The sequence below is a fragment of the Taudactylus pleione genome, unplaced genomic scaffold (assembly GCF_031769625.1).
Source record: "Taudactylus pleione unplaced genomic scaffold, aTauple2 ptg000518l, whole genome shotgun sequence".
In the NCBI taxonomy this organism is placed as follows: domain Eukaryota; kingdom Metazoa; phylum Chordata; class Amphibia; order Anura; family Myobatrachidae; genus Taudactylus; species Taudactylus pleione.
This window is the reverse complement of record NW_028284920.1, coordinates 5,789,792-5,807,087: the sequence shown is the minus strand read 5'-3', so window position 1 is coordinate 5,807,087 and position 17,296 is coordinate 5,789,792. Positions and strand designations below refer to the sequence as shown.

The 17,296-nt window shown below is 42.6% G+C and overlaps 1 protein-coding gene across 2 annotated transcripts; it reads left to right on the top strand.

Annotated features, from left to right (window-relative positions):
* Positions 1-570: 570 nt before the first annotated feature.
* On the top strand, positions 571-5,191 carry EGR2 (early growth response 2). 2 transcript variants are annotated; one of them, XM_088450393.1, is made up of 3 exons: positions 571-1,198; positions 1,234-1,893; positions 2,601-5,191. In XM_088450393.1, the coding sequence occupies exons 2-3, from the start codon at positions 1,722-1,724 to the stop codon at positions 3,737-3,739; spliced, it is 1,311 nt and encodes a 436-aa protein (XP_088306519.1). In that variant the 5' UTR covers positions 571-1,198; positions 1,234-1,721; the 3' UTR covers positions 3,740-5,191. The 2 variants fall into 2 exon arrangements, with proteins under 2 accessions (XP_088306519.1, XP_088306520.1); XM_088450394.1 differs by lacking the exon at positions 571-1,198 and having other exon boundaries at positions 1,228-1,893.
* Positions 5,192-17,296: the final 12,105 nt, after the last annotated feature.

Below are 17,296 nucleotides of genomic sequence, written 5' to 3'. Positions count from 1 at the left end.
CTTCCACGTTGTCCTATGTATCATTATATATGGATAGTCCCATGCATAGGTATATGTGGATAATCCCATGTATAGGTATATGTGGATAGTCCTATGTATCATTATATATGGATAGTCCCATGTATAGGTATATGTGGATAGTCCCATGTATAGGTATATGTGGATAGTCTCCATTGTCTCTCACAAGTGTCTGTGATTCAGAATAGTATCTTATAGGTGTGTAATGCTTACAGCTGTGAACATCAACTCAAGTTTGTCTCTATCGTATTGCCAGCATTTATACTTTGTCAGACGTGCTGAGACTTGGACAGACCGGATGTACTGTAAGAATGAGATAGATAGATAGATAGATATGGGATAGATAGATAGATAGATAGATAGATAGATAGATAGATAGATAGATAGATTATTGTGGCTTGGAGTTGCCACCTTCCATTAATCTTGCCAGATTGTCCTGTGTGCATGATATGTACTTTTTATAGAACTGTGCATACCATGCTTATACCTGTTGTCCCAGCTGCTGTGGGACAACAAGTATCAGCATGGCATGCAAACTCCAACAGCAGTGGGAGCCACATGTTGCTCAGTTCTTAGTGGCACCAAATAAATATTATTATTAATAATAATAATAATAATAATAATAATAATAATAATTAATAATAAATGCTGTTCTATAATGACCATAGAGGGAAGGAGCCAGGAGTGACAGAGCTGCCACTGAGCAAAAAAAGCCCCATTGCTCTGTGCCCTGTGCCTGTGGCTAGAAATGTTCCACTGCACAGAGCAGCCAGACACGTCGCCTGCAGCCGGGGCCGCTTTCCAGCAGTCATTGGGATTCCGTGAGTGAGAGCTGCTCAGTGCTGTCATCCTTCCTCACTTGCGGTTTCTGCAGCTTGCCAAGAAGATCAGTGAGTAGGTTTTACACAGAGCAGCCCCGAAGTTCAATAATATTCCGGAACTCTCCTATATATGGAGGAAGGGGGGAGGACCCCTCCCGGGGCCGGATCTTTGCCTTATTAGGAGAGACCTACCCAGACCGGAATCAAGGGATGCTTCGCTGAGCGGGGATCGCAGCCCCGGGTAACACAGCAGCCTGTAAATCGCAGCTCGGCGCTCTTACACGCTGCACATGCACCGTAAGATTGTACTCATTGCCCCTGAGTGTGTACAAATACAGCAGCGCCTGTGGCGGCAGCAGGTGTACAAATACAGCAGCGCCTGTGGCGGCAGCAGCGCTCTGAGCGCGAGCCTCCATTCCTCTCCCCGCCCCGGACCCAGCTCAGCCCCGCCCATTTCCCCATTCACAGAACGGCAAGCCCCATGCAAATCTCCGTGACGTCACGGGGGAGGCGGGACAACCCTACCCTGTTGTTGTCCTTATATGGTCCGTGACGTCACGGGCATTCAGAGGCACAGAATAAATAACTTACAGCCGCACTTTCCCACTTACTGCCATTCATTAACAGCTTCTGCACAGGGTACTTGTTAAAATAACACTACAGCAGCCTCTTCACTGCTCATTAAGACCCGGGACCCTTGAGATCTGCCCATGATTGTGGCCATATGCCTTACTTTGGCTACTAGCTCCATTTCTGGCTATTTCTCCGAGATTGGATGCGATCACAGGCAGCTCCGTATAGTTCCAAGTTAGTTTTAAAGTAGTGATTTTTTTTTTTTACATTTGTGTTTAATTGGGCAATCTGGGGTTGTCCATTGATGAAATGATGACTGCCAAAGCTGTAGAGAAAATCCCAGTTACTCTAGGTGGATTTATGCATCAGATCCCAGATGGCATGTATCCTGTGGATGAGTCTACCTTACCCACCTCGGTTACTATCTTCCCTAATGTCGATCTGGGAGGACCATTTGACCAGATGAGCCGAATGACTGGAGGTAGGTGTCACCTTATCCCTGTAATTATCACCATGCTCCTTATAGATAAGGATGCTCCGTGTTGTGTGGTAATGGGAGATAATTGTACGTATGGACTGATCTCGTAATGATTGATGCAGCTTCTGCTAGTACTCAGCGGGTGTTAGTGCTGATGCTGTGGAGAGCAACATCCAATATTTAGACAATAATTGCTATTAAAGCACAGTCAGATGCAGGCAGGGTTCTCTCCATGATTTGTAAAATGCTGCTATAATGTAACAACTGGGGCGTTTATGATAATTGGCTCTGATTTCAGACAGACAGTAAAGTTCAGCGAGCTTCCTAGTAATGCAGGAGGGGATCTTGCTGTTACATAACACGCATGTGGTTACAGTACGCAGGCATTAATACTGAATTGTGGTACACTGGGTAGGTCCATGGCAGGTTCACGTTTTCCAGTGATGCTGGAAAAAAATGACATATTCTCTAGTAACACTCAAAAAGTTTCATCATAGCAATATTATATATGCTGTAATAACATACAAAGGGTAATCATTGCAAATATTATATATATATGTGTGTGTGTGTGTGTGTGTGTGTGTGTGTGTGTGTGTGTGTGTGTGTGTGTGTGTGTGTGTGTGTTATTAGAGAAGAAAGGTATTTGCCTTACACTTAGGTTCATTCTATTTCTTTTTATTGCAATGTATTAAATGGTCTTTTATTCGCAGATGGTATGATCAACGTGGATATGAGCAGTGAGAAGAGGTCATTGGATCTGCCTTACTCCAGCTATCCGTCCGCTCCTCGCAACCAGACTTTCACCTATATGGGCAAATTCTCCATTGACCCCCAGTACCCAGGGGCCAGCTGGAATCCGGAGGGTTTCTTTAACATTGTCAGTGCTGGCATCCTTGGAGTCACCCCTTCTTCATCCTCATCCACAACTTCTTCCAGCGGCTCCTCTGTGTCCCCCAACCCTCACCCCAACAGCCTGAGCTGCAGCATGGCCCATAGCCAGAGTGACCTGGAACATATGTACTCCCCACCACCATACTCCAGCTGTGCGGAGATCACCGGCTACCAGGACAGCTCAGCTTTCCTCAGCACCTCCACGGGCACCACGCTGTCCTACCCACCCCCTTCTTACCCTTCTCCCAAGGCAGCCTCTGATGGCACCATATTTAACATGATCCCGGACTACCCAACTCTCTTCCCACCCCAGTGCCAAAGAGACATGCACTCTATGACTGAGAGCAAACCCTTTCCCTGCCACCTGGACTCTGGCATCAGGGTGCCCCCACCTCTCACCCCTCTCTCCACCATCAGCAAATACAATCTGGGAGGGACCAATAATGAGGGGCTGCGACTGCCCAGCGCCTACAGCCCCCAGAATTTGCCCCTGCGACCCATCCTAAGACCTAGGAAATACCCCAACCGCCCCAGCAAGACTCCCGTCCATGAGAGACCATACCCCTGCCCGGCTGAAGGATGCGACCGCCGCTTCTCCCGTTCCGATGAGCTGACCCGGCACATCCGCATTCACACCGGCCACAAACCTTTCCAGTGCCGCATCTGTATGAGGAACTTTAGTCGCAGCGACCACCTGACTACACACATCCGTACCCACACTGGAGAGAAGCCATTCGCCTGTGACTACTGCGGCAGAAAGTTTGCGCGGAGTGACGAGCGCAAGAGACATACCAAGATCCACCTGCGGCAGAAGGAGAGGAAGAGCTCGACCGCGGCCAGCGGAGCCACCGCGGCGCCTAGCAGCGGCGCAGCGCATGAACGTTCTCTCAGTCTCAGCCCTTGCTCTGCAGGCTCCGCCAGCGGCCAGATGGGACAGTGTCCAAATAGGACATCCTAAACCGGGACAAGGTGTGTGAGGGAATTATACCACTGCCATTCCGAAGCCAATGCCAGTATACATAGACTTGCAGCAGCATTTGGTCCAAAGTGGAGAATGCTGGCTCAGGTACTGCCCAAAGACTTTTGCTATTGTAAATTTGAGGCAGATAAGTGAGTGATTGTAGAATGTTGATCTCAACATGGAGTCCAGGGGTTTACAGAGGGTACGTGTCCTATGTTACACATAGTATAAAAGTTACAGCACTGATTCAGTGGGATACTGCCAGCACTGACACCTGCTGGGCTTCCCTGTACAGACTAGCACTACAGCTCAGACACAAATCAGAGTAGAGGGAGGTGTGATATGGTACAGAACAGCAAAGCCAACTTAAACTAATAATACCAACAATAATAATAATAATAATGATAATAATAATAATAATAATAATAATAATAATAATAATAAAATACCATTGCATCACAGGTATAATCAGTAACGAGGTCAGGTTTTGCAGTACATGATTTCCACTTAAATGTTTCTTTTAAACAATAGTGTGTAATGTTTGCATTCATCCCATGTAGTTTGTTATACTTTCTACTAACTGTAATTTCCTGTGTGAGTTTTCTAATGTTTTACATTCAGGAAAAGAGTGACATGGTAACTTTGAGAGGTGTCTCATTATCCGGGAACATCAGAAGTAGCCATTAGCTCCTGCACTTTACTCATCATGACTGCTCTGGGCAGGCGATGTGATATGAAGGGGTTAGTTACCCTTGGATCTCCGAGCCTTATATGTTACTTTGTTTTTTCCTCTAATCAATCAATCAATACAGTGTGACAGCACAAGTGCAATCTAAAGGGAGGGGCACATCAAGTTTTGGCACCTCTGTATCTTTTGCAAACTTTACAAAACTGGATGGCTGTTTGTACCCAGATTACACCTGGACTGTATTGTTGAACTTGCACTGTGTTTACAGAGCTCTCAAAAAATTTACAATTTGTGATTTATGTTATGTCAGAGGCCAATAGGTTAATTTATTTAAGGAGTGTAAATAAATGCTATATGTTAGGCAGCATGATATTGTCTCAAACAGCGTTTTTGGTGCCTTGTGTAATGTAGACAGTGCCTGCATGTAGATACAGGCTGCCTTATTAATGAGGAAGACGGTCCCATACCACTTATATAGCAGAGCTGTACATTACTGCCAGTTAATATTTGGGAATTTTCTAGAATCTATATTTTTGTACGCACTGTTTTGTGGCTCAGACGTGTTAACTTTGTAGTACAGATTTTACATTTAAAAGAAAATGTACAGGCAAAAATCATATTGTTGGTACTGAATTGTGTCAAATAACTCAAAGACTTTAATAATAGGTAGTGATAACTTTATTTAAAAAAAAACCCAGCCACTAACTGGACTTAAGGTATGTACTCAAAGAGTGTCTGTAAATAAACACTTTTCAAATATACAGCTGTGTTGCATTCTGTGTCACTGTTATCTTAATGTATGGTCAAAAAGAACCAATTATTTAAGAGCGGTAACAAATATTAACCCTTATTTCTAATTAATAAAACAGGTTTCTGAAAAACATGAGCAAAATGAGAAATAAGCATTAAGAGAAACCACCAGTTTCCAATATGTTTGGGTAGAGAACCAACAATGGTTAATCTTGAAAAACCACCAAACATTAAGTTTAGAGTTATAAATGAACAATGCACAGATAAACTAGTCTTCCACAATCTCCACTGAATGTAGGGCTCCAAACTTCATGTGTATTACAGTTTCTTAAGTTGAACTTGTTTTCTTTTATAATGTGATAAAGCATTTTGCAGTATGTTCATCTTGCTTTATAGAAAAACAGGATTAAACAATAAGGTAATGTGTGATTTTCCAACCACTATGTACAACAATAATGGGTCATGAAGGACAAAAAATGGACATGAGTGATTACACATCTGAAGCAAGGATGCCAGACAGGTCCTCACACACTTCAGTGTTCAAGATCTCTTCCACAAGCTCACGCCTCTATCAATCATTCACCTGCACTCAGAATTGTTTCCCCTTCTGTGGTAACACAATACAGCCACTGAGATGATGTTTCTTGTAAATGAAACAATATAAAACCAAATAAAAATTAGCTCTGTTCATTATAAGATAAATAAAAAAAATAGAAACAAAAATCAAAACTCAGTCAAAACTTAGAAACAATGATTGAATACAGTGGTTCCAGTCCTCAAGTACCCCCAACAGGTCATGTTTTCTGGATTTCTTTAATCACGCACGGGTGAGTTAATCTAATTTACCGGGTCAGTAATTATCCAGCCTGTTTGCAGAGATAGAATTCCAGAAAACATGACCTGTTGGGGGTACTTGAGGACAGGATTTGAGAGCCACTGATTTAGTAAAATGTTCATTCTGAAAGTTACATTTCATTGCAGAGGTAAACTTCAACCACTTGTTTAGTTATGTAACACTCACAATGCATTTTTTAAGGCAGTACTTCTCAAACTCGGTCCGCAAGGCATACTAATAGCCCAGGTTTTAAATATATCCATGCATAAGCACAGGTGACATAATTAGTACCTCAGTCATTTTAATTCAACCATCTGTGCTCAAACATGGATATCCTTAAATGCTGGACTGCTAGTTTGAGAAGCACTAGTTTAAGGCACAGGTTCTCAAACTCGGTCCTCAGGGCCCCAAACAGTGCATGTTTTCCAGGTCTCCTCACAGAATCACAAGTGAAATAATTAGCTACACCTGTGGATCTTTTAAAATGTGTCAGTGTGTAATGAATTCAACTGTGCACCTGCCAGGAGACCTGGAAAACATGACCTGTGTGGGGTCCCGAGGTCCAAGTTTGAGAAGCACTGGTTTAAGGGCTACTGGGCCTGATTAAGAGATGTACGCTAATGTCACCGCAGTTGTGCGCAAATATGCAGATGTCGCAGCTGCCAGGATTTGTATTAAGATGCCCACAGTTGGCTTTACAAATACCAGCGACTGCTTACATAGATGCAGCATCCTCCGCAGATCAGATGATTATAAGATGTCTGAGTAATCCTGTGATCGCTCAGAATGGCTGCCGGAACTGAGCCACCAGAGATCATTTTAATCCATACGGGATCACAGTCACAGGCAGAGATATCCCCCAGAAAATGGACGCGACATGCCTGCGTGTGATTCGCACCCTCCCTATTGCCACCCATACCCGGTCCCTGCCTGTCAATCACTTTCCGAATAGGGCCATATTCAATTAGCTGCAAAATCGTCCGATTTTCGACACTAATTGAATACGGCCCTAAATCTTTGTTTGCGAGTGACGACAATAATTGAACTCACGTGCAGTGCGACTCACACACATGTACAGACCACAATAATTGGTCAGCTGCATAAACATCCGCAATACGTCTTTCTCTGAATTAGACCCACTGTGTAGCTTTTGTCACCTCTGTTCAGGAGCCATCAGTTCATGGTGTATGTGACAGAAGTGACTTAGCTGAAATGGCCCTGCTACTGGTTATCATCCCACCTGGACGCACACAGGAGATTCCTGCATACACATCTTGTTGGGGATATTTGTGGGTGGAATCTTTATAGTTATCTCCTTTTGATTTGATGAAATGCTGTAAAGTTACACAAGTAAATGAGTAAGTAAAAAATATGTTGCTAAGAAAAGTTTGTCTCAATTTTATATACATAGAAGAAAACATTTCCTTGGTAATCAGATAACACTGTTTTTTTATTTCTAGGTTTAAAATTAGGATGAGCCTGTGCAACAGACTTCAGGCCACTATGTGTCAGTAACACAGCACTTTTTGTATCATTGCATTTCATACTCTTATGTACAATAAGCTCAAGTTTGCAGCTGGTAACTAGCTCTGTATACTGTACATGTACTCTGCTGCATACCTAGCAACCTGACTCGTGTTCTCTAGTATAATAATAGTCTGTTGTCTACAGTAGACTATATTTATATAAATATATTATATCATGCAGGAGTGAATTAAAGTTCATAGGAGTTGGCGACATGATATTTACTTGTTTTCTTCACTCATTCAATCCCTGAACAAAGCATCAGTTTGGACATAGGGCCTGATTCAGCAGGGATCGCAATTGCAACCTCGTACACAGATCATCCGATTGTTGCCTACTGCGTATGCATATGAACCGCATTGTGCGATCGCACTGCGGATACGTACACAGACAGGAAACCATAGCAGAGTGAGTGACAGACCATGAGCGTTTGGGGGTGATGACAGGGGAGTGGTTGCAGAAATGAAGGTGTGACTGTCTGTTTGAACGCCATTGCATGGACGTGCATAAGTTAGCCACTGTGATTGCCTATGCAGCTCGAGTACTCACGCGTGCGACGAGACTTGTAGCTTCTGTGACTGGTCAGCCCTGCTGTAATTGTGCGAGAAGGTCTGATGTAACTGATGTATACGCAGGACTGCGAGGTATTACGGATGTGAGAAAGCAGTAGTGGGCGTCTCTAAGCTGGCTGAGTGTGGCAGACAGCTTATTTTCGCAACTGCAATGCATGCGGTTACACATCTGCGATCACAATTGCGATCTGTGCAGAATCAGGCCCATAGTCCTTACCAGCTTCTGCTTTTCCCACTTACTTTGCAGCTACAATAACCTATACTTACTTTTAAGACGTAATTAGCCGGATATGTGGAAGTGCATAAAAAAGCTCCACCTACCCTGCAGTCACTTAAGCACCCTTCCATGAGATATAAGAATAGGGGCCTGATTAATTAAGCAGGATTTATAAAAAAAAAAAGTTTCAGATTCTCGTTGCTTATCCTGACAGCTATTAAACATAGAAAATTGTATTATAGTTTATATATTTCTCAACCCAGCGCACCAGGTTTTACATGTAATACAATTGCTATTTTAAAAGCTGCTGGGAAAATCGCAAACAGCATTCAGTGTAAAAGAGTGATGCTTTATAAATCGGGCCCTTTGGGAGAGACTAAGCAACAAACACAGTTATATTAATTATCTGGGGCTTATTTTTTTCAATGAACTAACTCATCCTTGCACTTATAAAGAAACGGGAAAAGCCGAACCAGCTAATTATGCACTGCAAAAAAAAAGTCAGGTTGTCAGGTATGTTTCCAGCTTATTAAAGAATTATCAAAATATATTGTAAATGAACATAAATGGCTTCCTAAGGAATATTTCACGTGGTAGATAATAAACAGATGAAAGCAAAGTGGAAATACACAGGTAGATATGGAGATAATTTGATGTTGCTACAGTAACTGATTAGATGTTTTTTGTTAGTTTGTTTTATTCATTTTCTAAACTCTACCCCATTGTGCATGTATAATATATAACTAAAAGTATCTCACAGTTACATACAGTACCTGCTTACATTCAAGAATGGAAAATTGATAAATGTTAGGCCACAGCTTCATCAATCAAACCCCACCTCCACCCTGACCAAACCAAATTTATTCCTATTACACTTTGTAAGACACTCAAGGACCCATTTATTAATGATGGCATTTGCAATATGATCTGGCAGGATATTAGTGCCCATGATTGCATTGCAGGATGTGATCATAGTGCTGGGATTTAACAAAGTGCACCCACAGGGACAGGGGTTCCGAAAGGAGCACATCGCTGCGATGTACTGGGTGTACAGTGGCTGCGTCAGTGGTCTCTCCATCTCTGTTCTAGAACACCAGACCATGCCAGAAGTTGGTAAATATGGCAGCATCACATCCCTCATAGAAACCAATGGGGGTTGCTCCTACCAGCGGGAATGGAGGGACAGCAGCATGTATCAGAGATATACGCAGTGGTGGCTTCAGGGGTAGGGCTGAAGCGCAGTCCAAGATTCAAATAGGGCACAGGTTCTCAAACTCGGTCCTCAGGACCCCAAACAGTGCATGTTTTCCATGTCTCCTCACAGAATTACAAGTGAAATCATTAGCTCCACCTGTGGATCTTTTAAAATGTGTCAGTGAGTAATGAATACAGCTGTGCTCCTTCTAGGTAGCCTGCAAAACGTGGCGTGTGTGGGTTCGTGAGGACCGAGTTTGAGAACCACTGAAATAGGGGGAACTACTTCAACTACAAGTGAGTCCCAACCATCTATGGCCCGTATTCAATTTGAGGCGAAAAGCCATTTTCACGTGTTTTTGGCGGAAACTTTTCGCCGATGACGTCATTTCACCAAGCGGAAAAGTATGGCCGTATTCAATTTGAAAGACTTTCCGCTTAGGCGGAAAATCAATGCAATGTAATAGGCGAAAAGTTTCGCCTATGAATAGCAGGTGGAAAAGAGTGCAGAATTGGGGTTTTGGGGTGCAACATTGCGGGAACCCCCGTGCAGCCTTCAGACAGTCCCCTAAAGGTAAACTGTGTCAAATTTTAAAAAAAAAAACACTTAAGAACACCCCAAAAAAATCACTTTGAATTTGGGGGCGAAAAAAAAAAATGTTGGGGGACAAAGTTAAAAACTAGCGAACTTGACTCTGGGGGGTGCCCAAGTATGCCCCAGGTGTTTTTTTTCAATGCAGGGGCTTGCGGCAGGTGGATTTTTCTTGTTTTTTAAACTTAACTTTAGCAACTTTAAAATATACTGACCCCCATTTTCAAGTACCCCCAAATTTGCTGGGATAAGTTATTTTCTGCAAAAAAAACTCCAGAATACTATTCTTCACCACTTATACAAAACGCTATTTAGCAGCTATTGAGCCCGTTTAAAAACACCAAATACCTTCAGCAAGCCAAATCGGGGGTAACCATAGCTAACCCCCATGTCAGAGCATCTTTTGGGGGGTGTCAGGCTAATTTCCCCAAATCTGACAGTACTTTCCATTTGTTTAAGTTTCGCCGGGTCCCGTTTCCGCCTACTTTCAAATTGAATACAGCGATACGCGGGCACGCGCGTGATACTTTTCCGCCTGCAAAACAGACGAAGTAGACGAAAAGTCCGGGAGGCGAAAAAGTATCGTGGGTCTGCTCAAATTAAATACGGCTCTATGTTTGGCAGCGTTTGAAATTTCAGCTGGCCCCACTCTGCGATAACCCCCTGAACGGGTGTTTTCGGGGAATAAGCCACAAATATTTATTAACAAATGGGCCTCTCAAAATTTTGACAGCTGGTAACTGTAGGTATACACACAGATACTGTACATGTCTGAGATTTGTGTGTTAACTTGGTAACAGCACCCTGATAGTTAAATTGAGTACATTTTTATTCTTTGAAAATATATACATTTAGATGGCACTGAGAGTTAGGGTGTCTATTAGGTAAAGTTACTAGCATTTCTATCCTGTATTTATTTCCTTTTAAAAAAAACAACAACGCCACCATAAATTGCATCTGAAAGCACATAATCTAGAGATGTTTTTCTAAATATAACTGACAGCTTAATAAGCAGACAGAATTAGAGTAAACACATCTTTTGGACTATGTCGCTTCTGCACTTAGATAAATTACTGACAACGTGACAAGATGCGAAGAGAATGAGACGTTTGTGATCACAAGTTTCTACATGGATTCAGGAAAGCTACAGACTCTGCTGTTTGAAAATACAGAAGAAGTAAAAGTGGAAATTAACAGTATAGAATAGATATGTAACAGGCAACTTTTTGCTCTCCAGATGATACTGAACGATTCCAGGATGCTAAAATGAGGAAATGTCAGTTCAACAACAGATGTTATACTGAAAGCTTTCCCATCATTCAACTGTTATCAGAGAAACACATTTAGGGTCTATTCATTATCACTTCATTTCTACAAAAGCAGGGGAAAATGAACATACTCATCTGCTTTTGGAGAAATGTAGTTTTCTGGTCATTCATTATATGTGTATATTTTTATCATTGGTACTTTCCTAATTATCTTTATATTATTTTATTACATTTAGGGTTAATAAGAGAATGAACTAGCAGTGAAGGGTACCTGCTTTATAAGAACCATTGAATTTTCTGTTATATGCAACTGCTTCTGCAGTTGTTATCCTTTAATGCAGGGGTTCTCAAACTTGGTCCTCAGGACCCCACACAGGTCATGTTTTCCAGGTCACCCAGCAGGTGCACAGGTGTACTCATTACTCACTGACACAATTTAAAAGATCCACAGGTGGAGCTAATTATTTCACTTGTGATTCTGTGAGGAGACTTGGAAAACATGCACTGTTTGGGGTCCTGAGAACCAAGTTTGAGAACCTGTGCTTTAATGCAATCAGTACTTTCTTTCTTCAACTGTTTCATTAGGATTAACACATGTTTCTCTTCTACCTTATAATTAATTTCTCTATTTCTATATTTGTATGATTAATATACACTGTGACTGAATTGATCAAGACTTTTAGCTCTCAATACCGCCGATATGCCGCTCTCATTGGCACATCCGAGCTAGATGCAGTGCTGATTGGGTGGCCGTTTTATCTACATAACCACTCTCTCCGGAGAATATTACTGGAGGGATGCTTACATTTCAGCCGAGCCATGACCAATAAGCTAACAGCGGGCTCTATTTACATACGGCTAACGGGATGGATAACGAGCTTCCTCTGAAAAAGCCCCCGGCGAAATGTGCGTCGGCACCGCTCACGGGGTTCCTCTGTGCGCACGGGGGTCCCCTGCACCTTTGACCACTGACCATCCTGCTGGGCAATCAATCGACACTTTAGACCAGGCACTTTTCTCCCTCTCTGCCCTCTCACCGACTGCGGCTCAGTGCTGACACACTGCACTGTTTATCACCACCGTGCGGACACGAGATTAGCAGAGGCAGCAGAAGCAGTTTTTACTTCCTTCACTGTGTCCTTGCGTTGCAACTCTCATTCCCAATCCTATGTATATCAAAATTGGGAAAAGTAGATCATATGGCATTTAAGAACACAGGTACTATTGTTCATCTGATCATATAGACTCTATTTTGGGGAACCTGGTATCCTTTTTCCTATATAAGCTGCTTCGGGGAGACAGCTGATTTTCGGATCAGCTGTCTCTCCGCACTGAAGCAATGATGAATTGCTCCGGCGCTAGCGGCAAGTTAGTATGTTAATTATCGGGGTTCCCGATCATTAACATAATGAATAAACCCTTTAGTAAGGCCTCAAGCTGAATTATCACTTTTTGATAATCATGCAAACCAGCCGACCAAAAGACTTGCTGAAACGATTATTGTTCATTGTGTATGATATTGAAAGATGATCATTCACAGCCTGGAAATGAGGGAAAAAGACAAACAACCTCTCTTGCACTCCAAACGTGTTCAACTTCATTTGTGTAAGGCAGTTTTTCTCCAATGATGGGACCGCTCACATATGCATATGAAAAAAAAATACAAACAAAATACCACAATAGTGTAATATTGTAAGTCATATAGTTCAGTTCTTGCAAAGGTGCTGAGAATGGAAATGAGTGCATGGAAAAGTCCTCTCCACAAGAGTGACACTTCTAAGAGATTCCAAAGGAAATCTTCAAATCCCAATCAAAACACCAGATTCATGAAGAATACAAGACGTAGTAGGTTCTTACATGAATGCTTACTTCAAATAAGTTGGTGCAAAGCACATAGCAGTTTCTTTAGTCTCCGTGTCTTCATCAATACACTAATCTGGTGTTTTGCTGCTCCAAGTGCAGCGCCATCAGGTTTGAATACAACTCTATATACCTACAGCCTGGAAATGGACTAAAAATGGTCCGTTTTGTTCGGTGTGGTTTTCAAACTTGTCTGATCCACCGACCATCATTCAGCCAAATTCAGGCTGTGATTGGAGATCGGCTCCCTACATCATGCAGTGTATGGAGGCACTCCGATTGTCAATCCAGCCCTTTTAGCTGCTGGCTATCCAGCTTCACTAACGAGCCAGCTTAAGTGTCAGCATGTGTCATAGTCCCCTTCTTCTTCTGTAAGTTATTATAGAGAGCTGCGCTAACTTCCGCAGTTGCAAGATGATAGTGACAGATAAGTAGACAGTCTCAAAGGGAGCGGACTATCACATTTTTTTCCAACTGGATTAAATGTAATTTTTACCTGCAGTTGCATGTGGAGAATCATAAGTCATAACTATCTGTATAGCTCTAAGACAGACCTGGACAACCTGTGGCATTACAGGTATTGTAAGACTACAAGCCCCAGCATGCCTTGCCAGCTGATAGCGTATACTTCACATCACTTGGAGAGCTGCAGATTGTCAAGGAATGAACCTAATGCTGGGCATATACTGTCCATTTATCAACCCAATCAGCTGATACTCATCTGATGGAGCCAATATTAAAGGTTGCTGAGTCTGCCGTCAGCGCCGCTGGGCTCTGGTACTGGGAGAGGGTGTGGCCAAATCCACGAGTTGGCCAAGGCAAAAAAAATATTATGTGTGTGCACCACACAAGGGGGTGCCGGTGTCAGGCCTGGTGGGAGTGGGGGTGTGATCGCTCCCCCCTCGCACATCACAGAGGGAGAGAGAGTACTGACTGCTGCTGCAGCAGCCTCTCTCCCCAGCCAAGCACACAGCAGCCAATAATTGAACAGTATATTGCCACGACCGATCAGTAATTATCGGTCTGTCAAACATGCAAAATCCATAAAATAAAATTTGGATGGTCCAAAGAGGTGCTAAAAATGGGTTACATGTGCATACACCAATTTAATGGTTTAGGAGACAAAAAGTGGAGGACCACAAGCTAAAATACAAACAATAGTTTCTCCTTACTCAAAGGAAATGGGAGATATATGAATGTCACACAGTTTCTCCCAGATCTTTTCTACTCTTGTATGGAGTATAGGCAACAAACCCTTGCCTTATTTCAAGTAAAAGCTGATGGTGATTTTGACCTCTGGAGGGATCTTTTATATCTTGATCCTCACAGCATATTCTTAAATGAAGTGGCTAAAACTCCTAGAAAAAAAAGAACAGTGGTGCAACACCTTCACACCCAATATCAAGGTTTAGTTACTCCACAGCACTCACATTTAGAATATAAAAACAAGCACATCACCACATGAAGTGGGTATTACCCAGATGGGCTCTTTTTCGGGTTGCAGGCACCTATCCGCTCCCAAGTGGTATCAGGTAACTATAGGGACAGCAAGGTCCTGGTCACCACCAGTCCTATTAGTGGATAAGCGATCCAGAGACCCATTCAGCGGCACCAAAACAAACGTGTAAGCAGTCACGAAGACTTAATGCATTTCGAACCTCCAGGTTCTTCCTCAGAAGCATGCTGACCATCAAACAAGTTGCCTCATTTATCCCCCTATCAGTTAGAACAACACGCCTTTATTCCCCACCTCTATTTTCCCGGTTGCCGCAAAACTGGAAGTGATGTTGTAACATAATGTGCTTTCCGGTTTGCGTTCCAAAAAATCCCATTTGTGTTCCAAATGCATAATAGATCTGATAATTGGATGGCCGCATCTGGCTGTGTATAAACTACTGTGGCCAAATGCCTGATATTTCCCATGGTACTTCACAGGGGAGGAACGCAGATATCATGGCTATATACTCTGACATATCTCAAAGTGTATTGCCATGATATCTGATGGGTTTCAGCTTGTCAGATAAAATGTCTGTCAGTCTGACAGACATTTTATCTGTATGCTCAGGTATTAGCAGCTTTTAATCATGCAATTGTTTGCAATTCATTGCATTATACAGAGTACTTGATTTGTAGCTAATTGTTTATAATGAACACTGCTACACATGTTATTTTAACACTAAAGCTACATTAACAGCTTTTAGTTGCCTGATTGTTACCAGTGATTATTTGTTTTGCTACAGTGAATGAGTTGCAATAGAGGTTACACAATAGATTTTTAATTACTGTGTACTGGAATGATCTCCATCAGTCACTAAAGCTGGGCACACACGGCCAGATAAAATGTCTGTCAGACCGACAGACATTTTATCTGGCAGCCTGCCAGGCGCAGATATCCGCGGCATACACTGTGAGATATCTCAGTATTAGCCCGACATCTGCGCTCCGCCCCTGGGGGAGGAGACATTTCCCTGTTCCTTCCATGGGAATGAACACAGGAAATGTCTGTCTGTCGGCCGTGGCTGGGCATACACTGCCTGATGCGGCCGACAGTTTACCGGTAAATATTGCATCGGACGGGAATGCTGGACAATCCGGCATGCCCGACCGAGCAATATTTAACCTTCGGTCGCCCCCCCACACACGCTACAATTATCAGGGCGATCCGCGGATATCGGGTGGATCGCCCCGATAATTGTAGCGTGTATGGCCAGGTTTAGGGGCATATGTATCAGGCTGTTTTTTTACATAAAATTATGCAGAAACTGCAGTTTCTGCATAATTGTATAAATTGTTCCTAGGTACTAAAGGCACAATGCAGGAGATTCCACAGAAATCTCTGGAAAAGTGCTAATTAGCACTTCAGATAGCAGTCCCCATTAATATCACTCTATGTACAAAACTCCAAAAAGATAAGCTTTTTGGAGTTTAGCCCGGGTAGTTTACACCATCTTCAGATGGTATAAACTGCTGTAAGCCTATGGGGGCTTCAGGTGCAGGAGAGAGATCTTTCTATCTCTCCCCCTCAGACCCTGTCTGGCTCTGGAATCTGACACTGTGCCCATGTGCAGTGTCAGCTTTCCCCGGAGAAGTCTTTTACTTCTGTGAAAGACTTTTACAATATGCCGGGGATATAGCTCGCAGGGACAATGGTTACCGCATCCGCTGTCCCTGCGAGTTCCCCTTTATACATAGCGGGGCTATTTTCATTAAAAATTAAAATATCCCCAGTGATATGGATAGATAATAATCGCGGCTGGTCCGCGATTATTAGTACATGGACCCCTTAATCTCACTGTAATAGCAGTAAAAAATTCTCCAGGTAGCAATAATTTCATCAAATATATTCTCTTTAAATCTTCAAGCCATCTTGTTACCTTAATTCTTGTGTCAGAAAAATAAAGCGTATTAACAATATTTATCTAAAGCTTTGTAACAATATAATAAAACTTCCAGAACTGCAAAGTGTATAACTAGTTCACTTTATTGCACCTACACTAGTGCTTTGTGCTTGGCTGGCATGTAGCTGAATAGATTCTGCCATGCTGGATCCTGCCTGAAAATGTGAGGTCACTTGATAATTTCCCATACACAATGTTTGGACTATTATAGTAATGCTAGGTAATGGAGTGAGATTCCCTTCTACTTTGTAAATGAACAAGAATTTTCAGTTTATTTATTTATTGTACAGAGGCGAAAAGTCCGGATCCGTGATACTTTTTCACAGATGATGTCATTTTGGCCTGTTTTGCTTTTACCCCGTAATCAATATGAAAGACTTTCCACGTAGGCGGAAAGTCAATGCAATGTACTAGGCGAAAAAGTTTTGCCTATGAATAGCAGGCGGAAAAAAGTGCAGAATTGGGGTTTTGGGGTGCAACATTGCGGGAACCCCCGTGCAGCCTTCAAACAGTCCCCCAAAGGTAAACTGTGTCAAAATAAAAAAAAAACACTTAAGGACACCCCAAAAAATGACTTTGAAAAAGGGGCCAAACAAAAAAAGTTGGGGTACAAAGTTAAAAACTAGCGAACTTGACTCTGGGGGGGTCCCCAAGTA